The sequence below is a fragment of the Tiliqua scincoides genome, chromosome 5 (genome assembly GCF_035046505.1).
Source record: "Tiliqua scincoides isolate rTilSci1 chromosome 5, rTilSci1.hap2, whole genome shotgun sequence".
In the NCBI taxonomy this organism is placed as follows: Eukaryota; Metazoa; Chordata; class Lepidosauria; order Squamata; family Scincidae; genus Tiliqua; species Tiliqua scincoides.
In genome coordinates, this window is record NC_089825.1 from 41,154,764 (window position 1) to 41,180,675 (window position 25,912).

At 39.4% G+C, this 25,912-nt stretch overlaps 1 protein-coding gene across 6 annotated transcripts in view; it reads right to left on the reverse strand.

The window, feature by feature from the left end:
* Nucleotides 1-963: 963 nt before the first annotated feature.
* SATB1 (SATB homeobox 1) overlaps nucleotides 964-25,912 on the reverse strand; it is a 150,214-nt gene continuing 125,265 nt past the window's right edge. For 3 of the 6 annotated variants that reach the window (XM_066627516.1, XM_066627515.1, XM_066627520.1), the window contains 3 exons: nucleotides 10,162-10,365; nucleotides 9,597-9,692; nucleotides 964-2,679 (listed from right to left, as the gene is read on the reverse strand). In XM_066627516.1, coding sequence (XP_066483613.1) covers nucleotides 2,173-2,679; nucleotides 9,597-9,692; nucleotides 10,162-10,365 — 807 coding nt within the window. In that variant the 3' untranslated portion in view covers nucleotides 964-2,172. The remainder of the gene's footprint in view (nucleotides 2,680-9,596; nucleotides 9,693-10,161; nucleotides 10,366-25,912) is intronic. The other 3 variants (XM_066627517.1, XM_066627519.1, XM_066627518.1) reach the window with 3 other exon arrangements.

The following is a 25,912-nucleotide window of genomic DNA, read 5'->3' on the forward strand; positions in this document are numbered from 1 at the left end:
CTTCCTCTTGAAATAAAACAAACGGATGAATTTTCAGTTCATAGTGGATATTGCACTGTTAGGGAACTTGAATTGTCAGCCATATCTTTGTTTCAAAAGAAAAGATACAGTACAAATGAATTAGGAAGCAGAGCTATGACTGTACAGTAGATGATACTGTCAAGACAAACCAGTTTCAACAACGTAATGTTTCACTACCTTGTTTGTGTAATTGTGAAAATTGCTCCTAAAACTGCATCTTCTTGGAAAGTAATTCAAGCCATAGTTCTTGTAATAATCTAAATTCTTTTTGCATGATTACTTTACATTTCCATTTAAATAGAACTCAGAGGGTCTTTAAGTAAGCTTTTATTTTGGGGAAACATACATTATTCTTTAGTGTTCTTTTGTCTCCCCCTCTCCAGCCTTTACAACCCTAGGCATGCAGTCCATATGAAATCAAAAACCCTATAATTATTACTGCTTTATCAACATCCTTATTAATGCTCATTAAAAATAATCTTGCCTACTAAGGATTGTACATCTTCCCTCTTTACTTTGTGACTATTAATGGTTTTTAAAAAATGTGTATATATTAGTATAAGGAACCGTGTTATCATAAATTCAAATACTGTAAAACAAAACCAGCTGCATCCATTATAAGTGCATTACTGCCAGGAACTGTAAATATGTTTTTCCCTGATAGCCTTTTGACTCAATAATATCCTGCTATCTCTGTTGGGCAGGCAACTTTTAAAACCAAGACGAGACAGGTTATGATTTCAACAGTAAAACTGAGTTTCCTTCAGAAGTATCTATTTGTGAGATTCATAGTTTGAGGTCATTTAAAATTAAAAAAAAATTGTGTGGGATGCTAAAAAGATTGATTGAAGACTCCTTCCTCAAGGTGATGAATAAATAGTACAATATACATTTAGGGTGTTACTTGTCCAAGACAGATATAAAAGCAGACAAACCCTGCCGTATCATACCATACAAACAATTTTAATTGTGTAGTTACAGTCAATAACCACTCCTAGTCAGAACATTTCTGCATAAAGAAAATTGTGATACACTTATAAAAACAGCCAGCTGTAACAAAATAACTGGTGTTTTCATAGCAATAAACTCATAAAAAAGAAATACACCTTTATACAGAAAATTTATACAGCTGTAGCTTTAAAATTGATTGTAAACCAAAGGAAGACACATTGCAAACATCAATTATTTTCACATTAATTGCATAAGTTTCTAAGGTGATCTATTAGTTTTATTTACCTAAGCTTATTTGCATGATAGTAAAAATTGCATACAACAATAAGAGTGAAGCTTATATTATGAATTGCTTGGATAACATAGAGCACTTTTTATAGGCAACTGTGTAAAGCACATTTTCTCTATTTAAAACTTTTAAGACACTTTGTTTTACTGCCCATCAAAATACATTTATAAATAGAAAAAAATCAGTATGATAACAAGAGAAGCAATATTACATTTAACGGAAACTTCTAAAAATTAATTACAACATGATGCTGTAGGGTCTACAAATAAATAATGGGGATAAACTGTGTTTCACATTTTGTTTTCAAAAAATCATGTAACAATGAGAATGAAAAAGATACAGTGACTTCTTATTTCTGAAAAGAAAACAAATCTGAGTTACGGCAGTGCCATTATTATACAAGGCATTTGTTGGCATATGTTAACTTTAAACTGCATCCCACAGTCTATAGTTCTTTTGTAACATACAATAGAGCAAGAGTAACAAACTCTTCTTTTTTTCTTTTATTTAAATAAATGTGAGCTTTCAAAGATTGTGTGGAGTGTTACAGTAATAACTGGGAACAGAAACCCAAACAAAACAGTAAATCACAAAAGTAATGCTTGTCTGAAAGCTCTAGAACAATAATTAAAAAAAATCCCACATATATCATGCTTTTTGGATACGTCTTGGCGTACCCAGTGAACACAAATTAATACGAAACAATCCTCAATGCTTCATCAGTAGCTTTGAAGCAGTTTGTAAAATATCTAGTGCAGTCTGCATTATCCTTTAATTTTCTCAACTTTGTGCAAGTTTTGGAAGATTCATTGACCAAACAATGAATAAAGAGGTTGCTGACAGAACACAGGATGGAATTTTCATTTCATTAGTAAAATATCAGTGACACTGTTGAATAAATACTTTTTTGATCAGTCTTTCAATTCGGTATTAATGTCAGTGTTCCCTTCTACCGATAACTCTTCTTCCAATTTAACTGAAAAAAGTGTGTTCGTACTTTTGTCTTGGATGCCCTCTTCCAAATCCTTAAGCAACTCTTCTTCCTTATATTCTGCAACATCAACCTCCAAGCCTGAGTTGTCTTTCAGCTTTCCATGGTGTTTGACGTAATATCGCTGGTTCTGAAAGAACTTGATAATGGTGTACTTGGGTAGGTCAAGTTGAGCGGAAAGAGTCTGAATTGCTTCTTCGTCAGGATACAGGCCTACATCTTGTATAAAACTCTGAAGAATGCCCAGGGCTTCCACAGAAATCTTTGTTCGTGGGCGGGCTTTTTGACGATTTTCATCCTCTGATTCAGCTGGTGATGCTACAGTTGGCTGTCTTGGCGGTAACCTGGGACCAGGTGGTGGTGGTGGTTGTTGTTGCTGCTGCTGCGGTGTTTGCTGCTGCTGCTGTTGTGTTTGCTGCTGCTGCTGCTAATAGACAAAGAAAATTGCGGTGACTTTTTGTTGCATATAGGAAGTGAAAATATTGGTTTGGAAACTACAGAAACAAGCCCATTGAAAACATTCAGAGTTTACACACACAGTCCCAAATGCAGATGCAACACTATCTAGTGACCCCCCATAGTTAGAAATGTCTCACAGACTTGAGCACTGTCCCATCATTCTCATTCTTTCCCTTTTCTCCTCCCTCTCACATGCAGATTTCACTTTCCTCCCCTTTCCAAGCTCATTATGGTTAACATCTCATGTGTACCAATTTCAGTGCTCACCATGCTTAGCTCAAACTAGATTATGCAGATCTAGTATTAACAACTATGGCTGTAGTCTCTGATTCATAGTTAACCATGGCTACTCTTAAGATCAGAGTACATGTAATGCTGACCATAGCTCTGGTTCATACATTTAGCTGAGGGGAAAGTGCAGACATAGTACAGAGAAGAAGTGACACTAAACTTTCCTTTTCACGGGACTGATAGCATCCAGTATGAATTAAGCTGTATACTGGAACACCTTACTGTGAAAAGGTCTGATTCATATTATTCTTTCCTCTGAAAAGGTGGGGTCAGACCATGCTTCTTGGACCTCTACACAATTGGTTGCTCAAACAGAGAGCAATTCACACTAGAAGGTGTGTGACATGAGAGAGGAGCGCATGCTATTATTTCCATGATATTGCATATTACAGCATTGCTTAATGAACAGAAAGGGCAGGAGGTCTGGTCTAGAGGGTAGAGCCTCAATTTGCCTGAAGATAACATCCACAAGGTCGCCAGTTCGAGGCCACTGGCACCGTGCGACCTTGAATCAGCTGACAAGCTGAGCCGAATTATTCCATCTGCTCTGAGCGTGGGAGGATGGAGGCCAGAATGTGAAACCAGTTCAGAAAGGAACATCTGAATGTTGTGGTTCTTGAAAGATAGAACCTTCTTTTAATTGTAAAAATCCTTACAGGGATTTAAATAGCCTGCCTATGTAAACCACCTTGAATAAAGTCTTGAATACAGACCAAGAAAGGAGGTATATAAATACATGTATTATTATTATTATTAGCAGCTCTGGAAAAGGGGGTCCTATGCATGAAAAGGGAGGAAGAAGCAGTGGGAAGAAGCATGGAAACTCATGGGGCAACTCATTTTATCCATGGCTAGGAAACTGGGCAGAATTTAATTTAAAAATTTTTATAAAGTTATGCAGCATCTTTTTTGGATTATATGTAAAAGAACAGATTTGGGAATGAATATGACATTGCAGAATGTTAACTATGAATAATCAAAGAACGGGAAAAAGAAAAGTCACATGTGCTGCAATCTTGAATTATCATCAAACCTGCCTGGCTTCTACTGTCCCTTTTTGTAAATGGCACATAAACATACTTACCTATCCTTAACAGTATTTTGAAGAATTATTTAGTTGTTACTGATGTCTAAGTGAGAGGTACAGTATTCTAAACAGGAGATATTAGGAGAAATGACTATCTAAATTTTCTAATAATCTACTGCAGTGGTCCTCAAACTTTTTGTCTCTTTTTGTTTTGTGAACCACTTCATAGGTCACGGAACCGCATCACACCACAGAAAGCCTTGCAGCTTCCGGGTCACACACCAGAACGCAAGACACTCTTACTCTGGTGCGTGATGCAACCAACAAAGCGGTCATGTGCTGGTGTTATCTGGCAACCATAAGGTATTCTGGGGCGCGATGTGGCCCAGAATGCATTGCAATTTCTGGGCAGTACTGGCCCCGTGACCCACCAAAAATTGGGTCATGTTCCACTTGTGGGCCACAACCCACAGTTTGAGAACTGCTGATCTAATGAATTTTTATCATTCCTCTTAGCAAAGCTAGGTTTTAGTGAAAGAAGTCTGTAACCTTAAACAAGATTTTAAGGGACAAAAGGTATTTTGATATTTAGCTTGGCCTATCCTGAGGGCATGTCACAATAAATGGAGCACTAATTTTTCAGATCAGTACAGAACATCAAATCTACACTCGTTATGTACATTGGCCAAATTACGACTGGGGAAAGATCCACAGTTGTCACGGAAACTGCTACTGTACATTCCCTCCTGGCCCTGTACTACGCACCTACACTGGAACCATCTTGGCAAACTTGTTCAGGTTCTTCAGCTTGCCAACTTTGAGTAATACAAGGCTGGCAGATTTATCTTACATTAAATCATGAATGAGAACACTGCATGACTGACCACCAACCTTGCATTAAATTACATCCAAAAAAAAATCATGCTTACTCTTGAATACCTCCAAAACATTCCATGGGGCGGGGGGGGGGGGAGACAGTGAGATGGGAATCAGTCAGATTATAAAAGTTAAGGACAGCACTGTTTCTATGTCTAGTCTCTTTTTTTTCCTACAGAATAAGACACCATTGATTTTAAAAATGTTGGGTTTGTTACACTGGTACATTTAAATAAAACTACAGCAGTGAAAGCAACAGAGGAATGCCCAAAACCCATCTCTGCTGCGGATTATAGTATTTTAGTTCTTTCAGTTGCAGGTGCTGGGAAAAGTGTATTTTAACCTTGTTAGAACTTGTATCATTGTAACCAGCCTACGCATACAAAGTGGGATAGAGCGCCTATACCTTTAACCACGTATAGAAGAGAAAAATTTGGCAGGTGCAGCTTTTAAAACCTATTCATGCTGAGCTGCACCTGCCAAAATTCCCTCTTCTGTACAATGGCTAAAGGTATAGGCACTCTGTCCCACTTTGTATCTGGTAACCTTATTTATAGGTCTTTAAAGCTTTACATAGTTAAACACTGTGTATGCATGCCCTATTTTTTTTTTAAATCTCATAAAATTAAGCATTCACAAAAGTTACTATAACAAAAATACGGCACTGCTAATACGGATGCCATATTATCAGATTGGTGAGTTTTAGTCAGATTTTAGGCATGACACCTAGTGCCTGTTTGTCCATTAGCTTGCAAAGTGGATTGCCAGTTTTTTGTTTTTTTTAAAGCAAGTTACTAACTGTTTTAGAAGCCAAGATATAAATGAAAACATGTAGGCACTGATCATTCAGTGAGATGAACCTACTCCCACCTTCCATTCTTATGATGATGGAAGGCAGAGCTTGGACTGACAGGTAAAGGAAACAGTGATAATGTGCTTTCTTTCCCTCTCGTGAATGTGGTTGCTAGAGCCAGGAAAGACCACAGTTCCAACACAACTGCTTGAGGATGGAACTTACTTGCTTCTTTAGAAAGGTATTTATAATACGTTATGAAAAATATAAATCTATTTTTTTCCTCTCTGGCAGAGGAAATGACAGCTGCCCATAGAATACAATGGAGAAATTCAGAATTTTAGCATAGCTGCAATTGGATTGCATCCTCTCCGCCACCCAGCAGTAGCAGCAAAGGAAGGGGTTTATACTCTTTCTAATCCAGGTCTTATTTCATATTTTCAGATGTGATTTTTAGACTTTAAACATTTCAATGTCCGATGTGTCTGCAGGCAAGTCAGTGGAACACAAAATTTTTGCATGTATTTGAGTGCCGGATCTGGCTTGGGAAGGAGTGTGAACAAGCAATTTAAGAATGACCTTTGCTGAAATCTGAAAGATGTTATACAGAGCAATTTTTGTCCGAAAATTTGAACCATCCCCAGCTCTACCTCTGACCTATAATATTAACAGTGCACTGTGCTGCAGGGCTATTGCAACCCACTTTAACATAACTACATGTTCCCCAACCTGTAATATGAGCAAAATAGATGTATTGGCATTGCAATAGCAATTTTAATATGATTAAAGTCTTTAGAAGTTTTAAGATATGAAATCAGGCCTCAGTTGGCAAGTGCATGAGGCCCTGTCTTTGCTGCTACCTTGAGACAAGGGAGAAAGAAATTGCTGTTCAATCGTAGCCATGCTAAAATCCTGGGTTTCTCAATTGTATCCTATGGCAGCTCTAGTTTCTATCTCAGAGGAGGGGGGAAAAAGCTTCATGAACAAGAACTTCAGTCTTTGCATCTTTATTCTTGGAGGAGGATAAAAAAAGCTTCCAAAGAATCTGGGGAGTTTCTGTAGTCTACATATCTATGGTATGACCAAGAGGAACACACCTTCTTATCCACCAAAGCTCTGCCTTGGCTCTCGTGAAAACATTGTTAGCACCAAGACAGGCTAACGTGTGCTTTGCCCTGATACTTCCTAGAACATTAAAGATTCTAAAGATAAGATTCTAAAATAGAGTAATTCAAAGAAATGTCACATGCTCTCTTGTGAGTCTCCAAGTTAGTCCAGTTTTCCAGTTGCCTGAGGTAAGCCTGTGGATACATACCTCAAGCTTCCCCCCCCCCCATCTTTTTAATTTCAGGTTTTAATGCTTCCATGATCCTGACCCCAAATCCTACACCAAATCCTAATCCCCAATCTCAAAGTACAGTGTATGAGGAAGAACAAATATTTATTTTCTAGATAGAAGCAGAGAAAGTTTGCATGAAGTTTACTAATTTTTAGTGCTGTTTCTTTATGCTCTAAGGGCGCTATCCTAACCAACTTTCCAGCACTGGCATAGCTGGGCCAGTGGAACATGTGCTGCGTCCTGCAGTTGAGGGGCAGTCATGGAGGCCTCTTCAAGGTAAGGCAATGTTTGTTCCCTTACCTTGGAGTGGCATTGCCAGTGTCAGTGCTGGAAAGTTGGTTAGGATTGCGGCCTAATTCTATTGAAAATATGTTCATATTCATTAGGGCCAGTCACTATTTTTTTTTATTTCCTTGCCTTGGAAAATCAATGACCCTCTTTTGTCCCCAATTCTTACCTCCTGAGGGTGCCTTAACATTTTGTTTCTGTGCTGCTGCTGGTGGCGTTGCATAGCGCCATAGGCGGTGTTGCAGGACCCTATGTCAAACCTATGACAATGCAATTCCATACATGTTTACTAAGAAATGGGTAACAATGGGGATTTACTCCCATGTTAAATGTACACTTAATAGCCTGTATGGAGCCTGCTAGCAGCCTGAGTGGAGAATGAATGCATCCTGTCTAGTGAATGTGCAAGTAAATGCAAACATGTGAACATCAAGGCACCATGCAGCACATATCCTGCTATTTCACATGCTGCAGATACTGTTATGATATACTTTGAACTGTTAAATAACCTGTTATTATAGGACAATGGTATTTTTCTAGTTATTTCTCTAAGCAAAAAAATAATTGCCCTGAGTTTGAAATTAGCGGCAGACATACAATTATAGGAGAAATGGGTAGCCAGGGAGGCCTTCAACAATGGAGGGGGTAGAGCTCATGAAGTGGTTTTTGGTTTAAAAACAGTGGTTCTTACACTGCTTAGGTTATTTTCATCTGCAAAATGAAAAGGGCATATCAGAATATATGATAAAAAGTGATACCTAGAACAATTTACACCAAACTGCATTTAGTTTGCTTACTCTGCATCTGAGTAGACATCCATAGGATCGAGCTGTCAGACTACTTTCTTTATATCTCATTTGAGGATTCAACACTACATTACACGGGCCTGCGAAATTGAGGGTCAGAAAAACTTTTTTAAAATTCATGGTGGTTTTATTTGAATTTAGGGTGCCGATTCCAAAAATGGTATCAGTTTTGCTCTATCACATCTACTTTTGAACAAACGGCATATCCTCATTAGTGAATGGTTTGAGCAGAGTCCTCATGAGTAAGCCATGGCGTAGGCTTCCTCATGAGGAAGTTGCTTAAAGCATTCACTAACATGGCTCATTCATTGGCATCCTTCAGTCTCGGAAGACTAATGCTGTATGTTCAAAACTAGACATGATAGGACAAAACTGTTGCCATTTTTGGTATCAGCACCACAAATATACCCAGGAATAGGTCTAACTTTAAAGACAGCAAAATATGTGTTGGCCTGTGTTATTATTGTAAGGTGCCTTGCGAACACTTTATGGCAAAAGGCAGGGGAGAAATGCTATAATAAAGACGAAGTACATGTAACATTTACCAGTGTGCAGGAGAAGCCCAATGGATCACTTCCTTGCTGCCAAGAAACATTGGGAGGGGGCAATTTGAAATGGAAATACTGTAAAACAGTTATGCTTACTCCCCAAATTTGTGACTGCATGCAAATTAGACCTCCCAGATTTAGTGAACTGGAATATGACCAGTACTGCCATTTATGAAGGCAGACTCTTGTATACATCCGCAATTTATCTGCTTCTGATGTTGTTACTGTTCACTTATAGCCCAGCCCTAACCATGTTTACTCAGCGTAAGCCTGGCCACTTTCAGTGGGACCTGCTTATTACAACATACACTCGGCATTGCAACTATGAGTATTATTTCCAAGATAAAGAAAATAGATTTTAGCAATAGGGCAGAATAATATGAGAAAATGGCAACATGTTCGAATGTCTGTGACTATGTAAGATTTTCTTTTTATCCTTCTAAGTTGTAAATTTATTAAAACTTGTCATTTTTCAAGCAATTGTGGTTACGTTTCTTAGCACAGACTGCTCTCTCCCTTTTTGCTAAATCAAACAGTAAATTCCTCAGATTTCACCATTTCAAGCAGCCAATATCCTAAGGGATTGTTTGTTCCCTTTGTTTTATCTTTAATACACAGTCGTGCTGTTTTGGGCTGCTGGAAAACTCCATTCTTGTTGCCTTTGTAAATATTTCCTTAATAATAATATGAACGATTCAGAGTCTGAGCGTAGTCAGGGGACAACCTATTCTTAGAGAAGATGGAAAAAGACGTTAAAGGATGACCCCAGGTCTTCAGTACAAGAGACTTAAAAACCCTCATCTATTCCCAGGGAGGCAGTAGTGCCTGCTCTGTACTTCTGTGGAAGGATACAATTGGATCAAGTCCTGAAACCCCTCCATTTCTCTCCCTGACACATTAAACTCGTGCCAGCTCACCTGGGGAGCAGCACCCAGCCAAGGTCCAGTGGTCAGCAGGCCAGGTAAGAAAGCGCCTCTATGCTCTCCTTTCCCAAGGGTGGTGGGAGAGGGGCTCTAAAGGAAAAACAAACAAACATTGACTCATCCCAACTTTCATACTGGGAGTTAAGTGGGATGAGGAATTTGGGGCTGAAATCCCTCCCACTATTTCCAATTCAGTGAACCAATGTCCACGAGACACAGTTTGGTTCGGTGAGTGCCTGTTTTGCCATCGTTGCCTAGAATGGCTCCAACGGTGAGTGAGAGGGGCTGCTTACATGGTGTGTTGCGACACCTGTAGTACTTACCATTTTGCCCCCCTCTAGCTATGCTACTGGTGTGAACACATGCCTCTGTATTGCACAAAAATGCAAAATACCCAGCTGATGGTGAATCATGTCAGATTTCAAGTCTGAAATGTTCTCATTCATACTGAGACACTTCTGTTTCATGGAGCAGTGAAAGAAGACATGATACCTTCTACAGGAGAAAGTGTCATGTTTTTCCTTCAGTCCTATAGTGGAAAAGGTCAAGGTAAACCAACCTGAATCTGCTCTGCTGGAACGTGGATAATGTGGGAAGGCCTGTCGCCATGGTGATGAACTGCATTGCTTTCTTGTTCATAAATGGCATCTCGTTCAGGCTGCGGAAGACTGAGGAACCTCCGGATCATTGATAGGTTCTCCCACAGGGTTCTGTTCTCAGGTGATGGATCTTCTTTCCAGCGCAAGAGTTCGCAGAGCCACCCCTTAAGACAATACCATCATATTAGACCAGTTTAACAAGAAACCGTCCTTCTCCCCCACCCCCCACATTTTTGGCAGCAAATCAGAGGAAATGAAGACAACGTGTGCACTTTCAAGTACCATCACTGTTTCACATTTCATGTTTTACAATCTAGGGAGTTTTGCTCAAAAAAGAAAAAAAGACCCATATGCCAAAGGCACTGTCATGCTGTTTCTCAAACCTAGTCAGCGAATGCCAACTTTTGGAATAGTATCCTTGTTTCAACATAGCTACCATATATTGAAAACATACACAAACAGAAGCTGAGTAAAGCAGCAGTGCACCACATATTACAAGTTTGCATAGTGCATTTGATTTTATCTCTCATTGCTATTTGTGTCTGCTGCTGCAGATTTTCTTTTAAGTAAGTCCATATCTATCTGAAGGCATAAAAGAATATTTTGGTATATGTATATTAGGCCTTACTTTCACTATTTTAAGATACTCATTACTATTTTTCTTATTCAGAATAAGAAGCTGCTTCATACGTGTAACTTGGCTATAAACCCGGTGTGGGTAAATCATATTATACAGAAACTCTCCAATGGTCCTTAGAAAGAAAGAAAACCATCTTTTGTGTAGACATCATTGTGCAGTATATCTTCTTCCTGGCCATGTAAGTCAGGTTACTCTGCAGACAAAACCTAAACTTGTTGATAAACCTTTACATAATTCAGAGGCTTGAAAACAGAACTCGTGATTGTATGTATGATATGAACAAGACCACACTCTTTGCCATCTCCGTATCATAGCACATGCAAACTGTTTATGAATGCACCTGCTCTAACCCAAGCATGTTATAGGGAAAAACAGGCTTGAAAGCATGCCAAAAGAGTGTCCCAGGAGAACTGTAACAAATGCTAATTTGCTTCTAAAATAGATGCACAGATTTTTCCCCCCTTAACGGTTTAGCAATTGCCTACATCTTAAATAATATCATGCCATCTTAAATAATATCTGTGGCATTATTTTAATTTTTTAAAACTATTGTATGAAAGAAAGTGAACAAAGCAAGTAGGACTTAATATGTTTCCCTCTATGACTGACCACGTTATTTTAGATTTAATTCTTAGGAATTTAACATTTACTGTATTTAAGGCTCAGGAAAAACAAAGCAGAAATAACTGTTTGGCAACAATGACATCATAATTTGAAACTATCCTATATAATAGAGCTTTAAACAAACATTTTGTTCAATCCATTTCACTAATTCTGCAGAAAGAGTTGTAGATTTCACATTCTATAGAAAGTTAAGTATGCTTAAACTCAAAATGAAATCAATGGGATTTACAGTGCATTCCTAGGTATGTCTACTCAGAAGTAAGTCCCATTGAGTTTTATGAGGATTTATTCCCAGGTGTGTATAGGATTGCAGCCTTAGCCACTAGTCCAAGTGATTTGAAGAAATGTTCCATAACTTCTGCATCACAATCCCTAAATGGATAGCGAAGGAGGATGATCAGAGAAGAACGTAGAAGGGCTGGTCTGAAGATCCCACATAAGTGACAGAACCTCACATGCATCTAGGGTTTGTCAACTTTTATTTTTAAAAATGCATGTTGCCTGTGTGAGGCGAGAATTGGATTGGGCTAGGAATGAGTCCAGGTAGATATTAAAATCCTCTCTTTCAGAAGTTTAGGGGCTATCCGCCAGAATACAATTTTGCTGCTTGGACCAGTAAAATAATAGGCAGCATGACTTAAATGCACTCAGCAATAATGCAGTCTTCTAATCTGTTTCACATCATTATTTGAATTCAGTAAAGCAAGAATACAGGTAACCAGGCTAAAATATTCTCCTGCAATAAGTTTTCCAGTCTTATTTGATCACATAGTACATAAAAATTGTGGGGCAAACCCAGTGGGATGTTTGACTTTTTCTATGAACAACAGACTCATCTCTCCCATGCCACATCATCAAAGGGTCCTCATTAGTTTCAAAAGCTGTGTGCATATGGCATAAGGGAGGTGTGTGCATACATGTTTGTACATATGCACGTATTAATCAACAAACACATGCCTATAAGTCAAAGGAAGCATGGAACTAGAGGTATACTCCTTTGGGCTCCCGCTACTGCTATTTTCACATTCTTCAAGTCTTATTGCAGCAGTTCTCAAACTGTGCACGTGTAAGGCCACGCCTAGAGTATTTTGTATCGTTTGGGTCACCACATCTCAAAAAGGATATAAAGGAACTGAAAAGGTTGCAGAAGAGAGCGGCCAAAATTTTTAATGGGCTGGGGCACCTCCCTTATGAGGAAAGGCTACAGTGTTTGGGGCTCTTCAGTTTAGGGAAAATGCACCTGAGGAGGGACATGATTGAAACACATAAAGTTATGCAAGGGATGGATAGAGTGGATAAAAGGATGTTCTTTTCCTTCTCACAGAACACCAGAATCAGGGGATATCCACTAAAATTGAGTTTTGGATGAACAGACAAAAGAAAATATTCCTTTACCCAGCGTGCTAACTGTAGAACTCCTTGCCACAGGATGTAGTGATCGCTCTTGGCCTAGATGTCTTTAAAAGGGGATTGGACAATTTTATGGAGGCAAATTCCATCACAGGTTACAAGCCATGATGGGTATGCGTCCAGGTTCCAGAAGTAGGCTATATCTGAATGCCAGATAAAAGGGAGAAGGCAACAGGATATGGGCAGCTTGTTGTCTTGGGTGATCCCACAGGCATCTCATGGGCCACTCTGAGATACAGAAAGCTGGGCTAGAAGAGCATTTGGCCTGATCCATCAGGGCTTTTCTTATGTGCTCCGGAGTGCTGCAGTGAACCCATAAGAGCGTCACAGGATTTTTTCCAGATGTTCCAGCTGTGTCTCTAAGACTGAGTCTCTAGGTCGCACAGCAATGGACTGTAGGGGGCGCCATGAAATAATTGCTCTAAAAACTAAGGGTGCTGTGAACTGAATAAGTTTGGGATCCTGTGTCCTACTGCATATTTATGAAAGTGAATATAAGGACACCTTGCACAAATTCTGGTTTCACAAAGGTAAATGAAAATGGTCAGAAAATAGTTTTCTTCTAGTGACCCCTCCTTTCCCCCAAAACCTAAAACGTGGTCCAATTAAGCACAGGCACAGTGTATGGACATAAAAAAGTCTGCATGGGTAAAACAGAATTTTTTTTTTTCCAAACCTTCTGCCATTTACACAAGCACATAAGAGCAAGTATTATGAAGAATGGGCGGTTCATGCACATCTCACCATGCTCCATCTAGCTCTCTGAGTGCCAGGTGTGAATAACATGAATGGCTCATGGAGGGATTGGAATACAGGAGGAGTGTGTGAACTGTCTATTGCCTGGGATGCACACTTGCACTACCTTCACATCTGCCTGTGTGCTCCTGTAGGAGCAATGAATGGGCTCCTATATTCCTATAATTCTATGAGGTCCCCTCATATGTGCACTGAGCCTGCCACGGTCAACGAGCTTGAGCCAATGGTTTTAAGGTTATATTTATGAAGTGCAGAATTATCTGGCTGCTATTTAAAGCATATTAACGAGTACATTCAAGACTTCCCCCCACACATGATACACTTGATACAAATTTAGAACACAGATATATTTTAGTAGACCAACATGTGGAACACAGATGTTACTTGGGGGGAAAAAATGCTACCACTTGTTCTCTACAAGTAACAAATAATAATTCTTTTAAAATCATGACTAGGCTAGTTTAACAAGTTACTTCCGGAAAAAAAAACAAGCCTTGACTCATTTAGCAAGTATTTTTCTCTTGTTGTCACTTCTGTGTTCTGTGCATAGACATATCTTTATTAATTACCCATGACTAACAAAACATTTCCAGTAGTTTGCTATTAACCTTTGCCTCGAAATAATACTTCTAATTCCTCACCCCCGAAATAGTGTGATGAATTGCAATTCTAATTACAACTTGGTTAGCTTTTCAACAGTAGTCTTGAAAGATTAAAATCAGATGGGCTTGGATAAAATTTAAGACAAAAGTTAAAATTACTTCTCATTGCATATCTCATCTGAAATAAAGTTATTTCTCTCCTCATTTACTTATATTTTCAAAATGACTTCTTTTGTGAAACGCTACTAATGCATGACATGGAAGTTTCATTTTAAAACAACAAATCATGTAATTACTTAAGATCTACTAAAATATTTCTACAGTGCTCTTTTTGTTGTGGGTGTAAATCCAGAACTCATTTGAACGTACATTCCTATGCAGATTCCGGTGGAACTACTATATTTATTTACTTATATATTTATATATGTTCACAGAGAAACCCACCCCATCTGACCCTATCTCAAACAACTACAGAAAGGAAATTGATACTCTCTCACATGAAATACCCATTCCCCACAGTAAATTGAATGTTTTTGTTTAACAATCAGCTGATTGGTTCAAATGGCATACAAAGTGAGAAGGAAAGAGGCACAGTTTTCAATATTTGAACAAGTGGGTGTGCTTTTAAATAAAATTATTGAACACATCTTAATTCAGATAAACTATAATTTTTTTTAAATATGTCAGGGCTAAATTCTGTGCTATACAAGGAAAACTCTGTTGCATATTAATGCATCACTATTTGCAGTAATCGAAGAGCAGGAGCTGAAATATGTGTTTCATAACAATTAAAAGAAAAAAAAAAACATGAAACTATTAAAACTGATCACAAATGCTCTATATATGTCCAATACAAAGAGGTGACCACCCTTGAGCCTTGCACATACCCAGAAAAGAGTAAAAGCAAAAAACGACAATAGAAACATCCTAAATTTCTGAGAAACCAATTTGCTAGGCAACATTGCACTGCATATAAAAAGGGAACAAGACAAAATATAAACATTACTCACATGTAAATATGTTAGATGAACTTTCAGGATGTTACTACTTTCCAAACTGACAAAGTTTAATTTGACACCTTCTGTTCTAAAGCCTTTGTTTCTATTCAAAATCACGCCTTTAGCTGCTATCAATCAGTACACTCTCTCCCTATTACTTAAGATACTGGCATGGGCCCTGGGATAAGCTGAAAATGCCATGCAGATGCATTCTGAGATAATATGTTCAAACCTGTTATATACAACACAAATCCTGTAAAGTTATGTATTGTAAACCTACATTTATTGAGAAGTCAAGTTTTAAATCCATCTGCCACATAGGAAATACTGTTATACACTTCATAGTCGCGGGCTGAGTGACATATGCATGAGTCTTGCTACAGTAAGCAAGAAAATGGTGAAAAGAGATACTAAATTCAAGGCAGTTAAGTTTTTTGGAGGCAGAGTTTCTCTTAGAAATTTTATTAAAGAAACATAGGACATATTTTTTAAAGTGAAGATGATCAAGCACCAAAATATTTATTGAATATAAAAGTGCCTAGAATATTCTAATTCAACTCCATGCCCATTGTAAAGATTTAGAAACTCTGTATGTTTTTGGAAATATTTTAATGAATACTACTTTTAGAACAACCATATTCAAAATTGAGTGCTCCTTTCTGGAGTGGAAAGGCGGGATATAAATTCTACTAATAAATAAATAAATAAAACAAACAAACAAACAAACAAACAAAATGCTTAACTGAATGGTTTGTGCACCAACATCTTGGTTTCTAAAGGGACCTCCCACTTTCTAATTTTCTTTTAAACATTTGATGTAAAATAAGAGGCTAAGATGCAGGTCTAATAAAAATGAAGACGAGTTTTCTTCAGGAATTTAATTATTAAGTAATTGTTCATAGCTTTGTTAACAGGAAAGTTATTTTCTCATCCCAGTGAAGCTCAACAGCAAAACTATCCTTTGCTCCAATCTCACAAAGATCTCCAGGTGTCTAATTTGCTGCACCAGAGCTGTGGGGGTAAATCCCGGACACATCTGAATGCACGCTCCAAAGCAAATTCTGGTGGAACTAGTTCTCACTAAATATATATTTAAAACTGTGGATGATTTTAAACTATGTACACAGACCTCTCTTATACAGTTAGGAAACAGTAAAAAAGTCGCTCTGCTTAGTTTTGTGTTTTGAACAATGCAACTTTTTTCTTTTAACATGAGTTAAAATGTCTAAATACTAATATGAAAAGACCAAGTCATATTGGTCTTTTGTTAACATATTGCCTAATGTTAACATTCAGAGAGATTCTGCTTTCCAAAATTATATGCAGGAATATGTTGCTACAATCTCTGGGGCATAGAGTATCATAGAAATATACAGTATTAAAAGAAAGCAGTCTAAATAAGAAGGTTATTTGATACAAACGTTTTAGTGAAAAGCCTGAATTACATTTCATATGCAGTATGAACAGGGTTTAAGTACATAATCCATTAAACAGTAGTTCTGAGTAAAAGAAGAATTCAGTCTTGTTGTAGACTAAACTGCAGTACGCATTTTGAATGAGCTCATTGTCAACAACAACTAACTGTAAAGCTAGCAATTTATCATTCAGCAAATAATTTTCTAGTTTTATAAAGAATCAGTAAGTGTTCCTTATGCTAATGAAGAGAGTTTTTAATCTGCCCACAAACATGCTAATAGAGGGTAATTTCTTCCCATTTACAAAGCTGAAGGCACTCAAATATAATTTCACATCAATGTTCTTACAGACTGGATAAAATGGACTTCCAAAGCAACCTGCCTTACCTAATTCTTCACCTTTAATGCAAAAGGTTAAGGCTGAAATCCCATCTACCCTTACCCGGGAATAAGTTCCACTGAACTCAGTAGAGTTTACTTATGAGTTAGCCTAGGATTGCACTGTCCAATGAGTAAAGTTAAATTCAAAATGCAGGGATGCCCCTATATCTGAGGGGGTGGGGGTTCCATTCTGGAACCTCTCCCCCCCCTGTGCTTAAGTGAAACCGCGAATATGGGCGAACGCCTTTCCCCATCCTCTGGAGGTGAGCTCCTCCGGAAGTGATGTTTTTAATATCTTATAAGGCATCAAAATATCACTTCTGGTTTCATGGAGAAACTGTAAGTTGTTTTTTTAACCACTAGGCTCAGAGGACCTGGGGCCCCGAACTTTGGATAAATGCATCTCTGGATATGGGATCTGCGGATATGGGAGTTCCCTTGTGTACGCAATCTTTCTGCAAAACCAGCTAGTTTCCTTTGCATATTTTCTTGTTGATTGTTGTCGCAAAGCTTTTCGACAAAGAAGTTCACTCAGTTTACATAGCAAAATCAATGGCAAAGATGGTTCTGCTCCACAATCTAAAACACATGCATGCGCATGCACTACATGCACACAAACTGAAGAGGGCTGCCACTAAGCAGTTGCTGGAAAATATGCTATGCTGGGAGGAACAGGGACAATTGCTTTTTCCATGATAAGTATAAGAAAATCTTAAAATGTTTTACTCTTTACCCAGTTAGCAAGGGAAGCTTTCCAACACTGACATAAGGGCAATGCAGCTCTGAGGTAAGGGAACAAACATTCCCTTACTTTGAGGAGGCCTCCGTGAGTAACACCCAACTGCAGGATGCAGCACACTTCCCATTGGCACCGATATACTGACATAAGGGGTTAGGATTGCTCCCTTAATTTCTTCCTATGTAAGCAGGAAAGAGTTTGCAAAGTCTCATATACTGTATTATGCTGACTTTACAAACTGGTCTTTCATCTTATCACTGGGCTGGGCAGGGATGTGTCCAGGCAGAAATTCAGCACATGAAACTTCCCCTTGAGATGCACTTGATGAATGCCTGATGCCTCTCTACAAGGCACAGGGAACTCAAAAGGAAATCAGTTATCTATGACAAAAAAATATTTTGGGGTCCTCAGGATTTAGGTAAGATTTAAAATGGTTGAATCTCCCTCATTTCTCAATGGATCTGCACCAAATTTGAAGAATTGGTGGAAGCTGTGACTTTGCTACTCCTGGCCACATATTGCACAGAATTCCAATTCTATGTTTGATAAAAATATTCAGGGCTTGTAACAGGAGAATGCTTTTTGCCCACCTCATCTTAATAATTCAGACACACCTATCTGTGTACAGTTCACACAGAGGGGCACCTGGGATTGCTTAGACTGTGACCTGGCCAAGGACACCTGCCAACTAGAGGACTCACACTGAGAAGCCAACCCCTGAACCACTGGCACTGGTAGTACTCAATGCACCAACAAAGGATAGCCCCATGGTAAGTCCAGTTCAAGACATTGCTCTAGAGCCCACACCATCCCAGTGCCAACACTATACACACACACAACCCCTACACACACACAGCAACCATGTAGTTAGAGCCAATACTATGTATTATCTTGGACTTAGACCTGTAAGCCCTTTATAATACAGGAAGGTTGCTTTTGGAACAAAGAAAGGCAAAAATACTTTGAACAATGAGATACATAATGGTGGCAAAAGATTACTGAAAGCATTTTAAATTATTTACTAGGTTAAAAGGGTGAAATGGTACTTTAAATACATCAAATTTCACATCATCTGGGCCATTTTTTTGGTGGCAAAGTGGTATTGATCTTTCCAAATGCTTAAAATTAACTATTTCCAGACGGTCATTATTTGATTAAAGGCATTAAAGTTGAGGGCAAGAAATGATGCACTCTGTCTTCTACCCATTCAAATAATCATGTAATTTAATCAGAACTATCCCCCTTCATGTCCAGTAATAAAAATGTTTGTCTTGATTTTTCCCCCTTTCTTATCTAACATATTAACCCCTTTAAATGTTACAGTGCTCTTAAAAAAAATCTCCACTGCTGGAGATTTCTCTGAAATACAGTGAAAGAATACATAACAACTAAAATTGATTCAAATACACCTTGGAGTATTTAAGTGAAATGTTATATTGTGTCCATCTTTTGCATGCAAATAATTTTCAGAATTTTAAAATCACTAAATATCTCTTTCATTCACATAAACGCACATGCTCTCTGTTCAATGTCAGGCAAGTTAATAGATTCTGTGGGGTGAGGATTTGCTTTCATATTACCGCCTACACACAAATACTATTGTAAAAAAATGGATGGCGAGAAATGCCCCCTAAGAAGTGCTGTGCGCTTCTCACACTTCACTGACACTGCTGGAGAATACAGTCATCATACAGGTGCCCTCCTCCCTAAGACTGGATTTGGAGAACACTGTTATGAGCCAACAAAAGTAGCCACCAAGATGAATCATTCTACAGAGGTCACTGCTTTGTTTCTAAGAAATTCTGGGGTGCTGGGAAGGGGGAGGAATAGGTATTCTCTGCGCCTTTTCCTCCTCTGATTTTTTTTTATCTCCAATGGTACAAGATATTCCAAAAGGGAAAAAAAACTCCAGATCACCACTCCAAAACCCTGTTGTATGGTCCATGAGTAACTGAATACACTAGGCATATAAAATACTTGCTAGACTCATGTTTAAATACATGAAAAATGTGTTGTCCTTTGGATAGGAACATATAACTTCTTAACATTTCTAACAGCCCAATCCTAATAGCTGTGGTGCCTGGAAAAACAGCAGGGCCAAAATGGTGACCGCTCTAACCTGCAGGTACTGGGAAGCCACTGGAGGTGGAAGGGAAGGGAAGTAAGGGAATCCTTGAATAAGGGCACAGGCCCTGCAATGGGGCTTCTCAAGTCTGTGCCAGCTATTTTGCTGGCGCAGACAAGAGAACCTCCTTGTTGGGCTTTTCAGCCCGAAACAGAGGATATAATCTGGTGCAGGCCCCCACCAGACCAGTTCCTCCATCTGCCATGGAGTGCCTCCCCCTCACCCCAAAATCCTGCGCTACCACCTGGCAGTCTTACCTTCCTCTGGGCAGTGGCCTTTCAGCACTGGGCCCACTGCTGACTGGCGCTAGCCCAGTGTTCTTTCTCCTCCAAGAATGCTGTAAGCACGCTTTATGGCATGTTTACAACACCCGGTACAATGGGCGTTTAGGATTGGGCACTAAAGCTTCTTGTCCCCGGAATGTTCTATCTTTAGGTTCTGGTCAAGGTGGAGTGATAAGACTAATTGACTTAAAGGAAATTTCTCCTTCTAAAATCCATTCATTTCTTTAAGAATTGTGCTATTCTAGCTGGTCTGTAACATAACCAAACCTTATTGGTTTGTAACTAAGGTCAATTTTATACAACCTAGGAACATAATTCAAAATGTTTGGTTGTACAGCCTATGCAGTGTTTGCATTGTGGACTTATATCTAGAAACAAGAGACAAGATTTCAGTCTCCCTCTCTTTATAGACATGCTCAGATATTAAGCAAGATGAAGTCAAACTGCAATCCTATGCATAGATATTTGGAATTAAATCCAAAGGCAGACTGGCTTCTGAATAAGCATACACAGGGATGAATGCATGCAGCAAGTGTCTAGAATATTCCAGAAGCAAAGGATAATAAACAGTGTGTCTCCATAAAATAGAAAATAAATGTTCATGCTGTTTGCTTATATACCAGTTTGATATCTAGAAGCACTGCAAAGCTTAGGTAGGTGCAGATCATAGAATAACTGTATAAGATCACTAGGGCTGGAGTCAGTACAAGGCACCAAACGGACCTGTAGCTTATACTTGCCCTGAACCGCTGGGGAAGATTGAGTCCAGTTAGCAGATACTATCCCTGCTCCTCATCACAAGTTATGGACATGGGTTTCTGTCATTCTCAGTGGAGTAACAGTCAGTGGCTGCTGCCTGCCATGTTTTTTGCCCCTATGTTACTCCAAAGAGCATTACACTACATGGCGGGGGGGGGGGAATATGGTAGATAGTAGCCGCCATCTAGAACACTGTGGCAAATGCTATTAGCCAACTGAGAATGAAAACAACCCATATCCACCACTAAACTATGGAGGGACCAATCTAGGTATGAATGGCCCATCAGAGGTCATTTATTGCTGAGGACTCCTTCAAACCTGGAGTTGGCTCTGGAGATCACCCAGATCTCCCAGATGGGGACAGTGAAAGATGCAACACAGTATTTTCTGGATACAAGCACTTGTGGGGATTGCTAGTCATAGCATCCAGTAGAAATAACTACACATTACTTGTACTTCCAGTTCTTAGCCTGAGAAGCTTTTTCATATTCATTCACATAGAAAAGTACATTTTAAGTTATATGATTCATTGTAAAAATATAATTTTGATTTTTTTTCTTAGCTTTAGGCCAGTATCTGTATAAACGTGTCATGGTTTTATGTTCTAGATCCAAGTTTTCCACCTCTAACATAGTCTTTAGTTTCATTGACTAATTAGTTTTGTTTTAGTTTTTAGAACTGAAGAGACCTTATCAGTGTTTCATATCTGAGGATCTACAAAACATAGTCTGGTGCTTAGAGTTGTTTGTTTTTTAAAAAGCCAGAAGTATAAAAACTTAAATTTTCATCAGGGAGCCAGAGACAGTGACTCATCTACCCTCATAAAACATTAAAAGACAGGAATGCATTCTAAAGAGATTACAGTTGAGGATTTACATAGATGCCCTGCCCTGCCCTCCCTTCTTTTGTTATCCTTTTGGCAGCAATAGGGAAGTCTCTATTAGCTGCTATAAGGACAGTGGGAAGGGTAGAATGGAGATCCAAGATCCACTCTAGAGACATGGTTTATTATTCTTCCTTCTACCATGATCTGTTCCCTGCTCCCTCTTTTGCTGTGGTTTGGACACTAGGGATATTTTTCTACAGAAGTAGCGGGTCTCCTACTATGATGGGCAGCTTGATTTTACGCTGGGGCAGTGCCAATGGCCCGTGTGTTGCCCTGGCAATTGTCATGGGTAATGAGCCATAAGGTGTATTGGGATGGCCGGGAAGGGAGAGCGCTGACAGAGAGGCTAGTACCAGTTGGTGCTAGGCCTCCACGCCAGTGCTAGGACAAGCAGAACCATTCAGTGGTACAGTCCGCGCTGGGCGACAGGGAGGAGTCCTGGATTGGAAAGAAGGCAGGGAGGGGTTGAAACTGGGCTGGGGGATGGTGGCCCAGGGGTGGTTCAGGCCTGGGAGGGGATGGAGATGGCAGCAGAGGCTGCTGCTGAATCCTATCCCCCCCTACCTGGGCCTTGGAGCCTGACATTGCTCTCCTCAGTTCTGTGCCTGCTAAACAAAGTGGTGGCAACTCCGGGTTGACCATTGGTGTTGCTGGGGCTCTACAAGGGTTAAGGAAACTTTAGTTCCCTTACCCCAGGAAGACCTCCGACTGCTTCACCAACCCCACTGTACTATGGCATGGTGACCAGGGATAGGCCCTAAACAAGTCTTTTATAGTATGCCCTCTCTCAATTTTCTACTCTCCAAGTCCACATGCATTGACTTTGAAAAACAACTTTTTCCAGTTGGAGAGAAAGTGAGTTTACGTGTCATTTTGCATAAAATAGGCAACAAACTCATGCAATTTGTTACAGCAGTAAAAATAATGTACTAAACAATTTTAGCTTGTCCACATTTGTGAAAAAAGACTTTGTGACTTTAGGTTTTCAAGTTCCTTTCAAGTCAACACTAAATTCCTTTTGTAGCTTCTACAAATCTACACAGAAACTATAGGAACGTACAAAAGTGGCACGTTGTTGGGCTGGTGCATTGGAAAAAATTCAAAAGCAACAGCTGTGTAATACTGTGAGTGTTGCACCCTTCTCCATCTCATTCCAAATTGGGGGGGGGGGTCTAAGTCCAAGGAGGAGAGATAAGACATAGTTGGGAAGGGACAAGCAAGAGACAACTATGATCCAGGTTTTGTCTTAGGGATTTTATCATGAATGGGAAAACCTAGCATGGTTTGATTCGAGTCAATTCACCGCGCCCCGCAACTCAACACGAAAAAGAGTTAATGGGAGCACTTTCTGAGTCACTCTTTGGTGAATCTAATGGACTCCAGTTGAGTCGCCCTCCCTCCTTTAAAAAGACAGCTGCAGAAAAAACGGGGCTGCTGCCAGGGAGTGTGTCAGAGTTCTCTCTACTCACTCCCCTGATGTCCCTGTACATCTGTAAAGAGAGCAAGAAAGGTAGGAGGGACTGCGAGAAAGTAGGGACAGAAGTGGTGAGAGGGAGGAGGGTCACGAGCAGCCGCTGCGAGGCTTACCAGGATGACCTGATCCTTTGCAGCCCTACTCAGAAGCAGTCCCACTGTAGTTGGTCATTAAATGAGGGTTGCCCCTCCCCAACTCCTCTTCCCCTCTCTCATCCAATGGAAATATAAGAATGCTGATCCTTTGTCCAATGATCAGCCGTTCCTTCCTTCCTATCAGAGACAGGAAAAGAGCCCAGTTACACCTCCCCACTCCTACTCACATTAACCCTTCCCTGCCTCCTGGCTGGAACTCCCCTCTGCTCGCTGATCAGAATTATGGCCCCACAAGGCTTTCCACACTACAGAAACATTAAGCAAGCACCCCCAGACACAGGCAGACTGGAGTCAGCACACGTGAGGACAAATGCTCGACTCAAGTCTTTTACAGTCTTCCATGCATGCGATGTGCCAAGTCACCCAAAATCATGCATTTTCATGACTAGAGTCTAAGTCACCCGACTCGAGCTCCCAACACTGGATCTTACTGAATGATAAGGGAACCCACAAAGAGAAGTGGAGCCAACAGAATAAAATTATTCCACCCATAAGTTTATTCCTGGTTTTATTCCATAGTTATGCCACTCTAGATTCAATAACGGACCTTCTTTATAAAGATTCCAAGGGCCTCCAGGTCCTCCAAGGCAGGAGTGGGTAGGAGTGAGCCCAACTGGCTTAGCCTCAGTTCAGGGTTGGTGCATGCAGGGTCTTGCCACCCCTGAAGAGATTAAGAGTAAAGGGGGGTCCACAACTTCATCTGCCATTGCCTTGTTTAATCAGCTGGTGGAGTCTGTTCCTTCTCCCAGAGTGAGCTCACTTCCTCCGATTCCAGTTTGTTTCCACTTTTTCTATGTTTTGCTCCAACACAAGTCCCTGCTCTCAAGCTCACAGCCTTAAAAGCATGAATCAAAAAGAGATGGAGGAAAAGGGGAAACTTTGCACAAGCTGGAAGAGGGTGGAAGAGGAGAACTAAAGTGCACAAAGGTTCATGTAGGAACAGGAAGGAAGAGAAGCCAAATAGTACACAGTAAAAGCCAAATAGTCTTAGCAGAAAATTAAGCATTAAGGACAAGAAAGGTACAGTGAACTGTAGGAGGATGTGGGCAAGTCAGAGCTTCTTATACTATATGTCATGGATTAGGTGCACGCTGAAGGTTCACAAATAAATGCCACAAAAACATACTTGATAACTATTTTAAAAACTAGCAATTTGAAATAAGTTTCTAAAAGCTAATAATTAGTTTTATTCCAACTCTGCTTTTTAAAGTCCCAGTAAGATTTAAAAAACAAGTCAAGCTTGAGATTTTTAGTTTTTGCTGTATTCCAATTATCTAAATTTGAGCTATTGTTTGCCTAAATTATCTACTCCCTTATATTAGATACCATTTTATTTCTGCAATCTCTCTTTTCCCTCTCATTTGCATACATTTGCAGCATTTGTTCCAGCTTGCTCTTTCCTGATTATAACTACACACATACAAAAATGCTGCAAGGCCAGCACAAATTAGGGAATCTGCAGATTTAAATCCCTGTGCTTTTTGTGTCTTGTGGAATAAAAGAAATTGCAACTACCCCTCGGCATGAATTGGGGGGGGGAATATATATATGTTTCATGTTTAAATACAAAAACGAAACCACCCTAGCAGCTTGCTTACAGTGTAGGAACATATACCTATTTCTAATTCCTTTATACTTTTGTCTACTCTAAATGTTCTATAAAGAGCCAATCTTCTAGCAGTTGCCTTAGATCACTACATATTTCCTAATACTATGCCTTTATAATTGCATCAGTATTCTAGCACTCTCTATTCAGTCAGTGTATGTCTTCTCAAAAATGTTGAATAAAGTTTGAACATTGAGATACAGAGATATTCACGTGTGTGCGAAGTGATTCCACATATATGGGGGAAATATTCATGCTACTCCCGAGGGTTGACTGGCCTTTAGCGATTCCTTTTTGGAGTGTGCAGAGGACACTGGAAGGGGGAGGTTAAAATCTCCTATGTACACTTATTTGCTGAGAAAGTGGCATTTTAAAACATTTTTTCCACTCTTTCAAAAGAGCCAGTTTGGAAAGCAGTAATTTAAGGCCATTCACTTACCCTAATTTCTTCAATAATCAAAAGTCAAAAGAAGGAACCAATTGCTGGGGTACTTTTACTTTTTTTTTTTTTTAGTTTAGTATGCTAAGAATGAAACAACAGGTCCATGTTTCCCTTTAGGTTTAACGCCTTCAACAAAAAGGTTCAGCTTGCAAAGCTGTTCAAGTCAAGGAGAATCTTGCCTTTGACATATCTTCATTTGGATTGCAAAGAATGCACAGAACTGAAGAATGAAGAAGGTCAATCACACAAAGGGCCACTTTAACAAACCATATTCCTACACAAATGCTTTGCATTTCAAAAGAGTCAGATGCATTCCTGCAGATAAAGGAGTTTGTTTGGGGGTTTTCTTGTTTTAAAAGCAAAAACAAACCAGCAACTTTATATGGCCAAATGCTTTGAAGTAACCAATATCAGA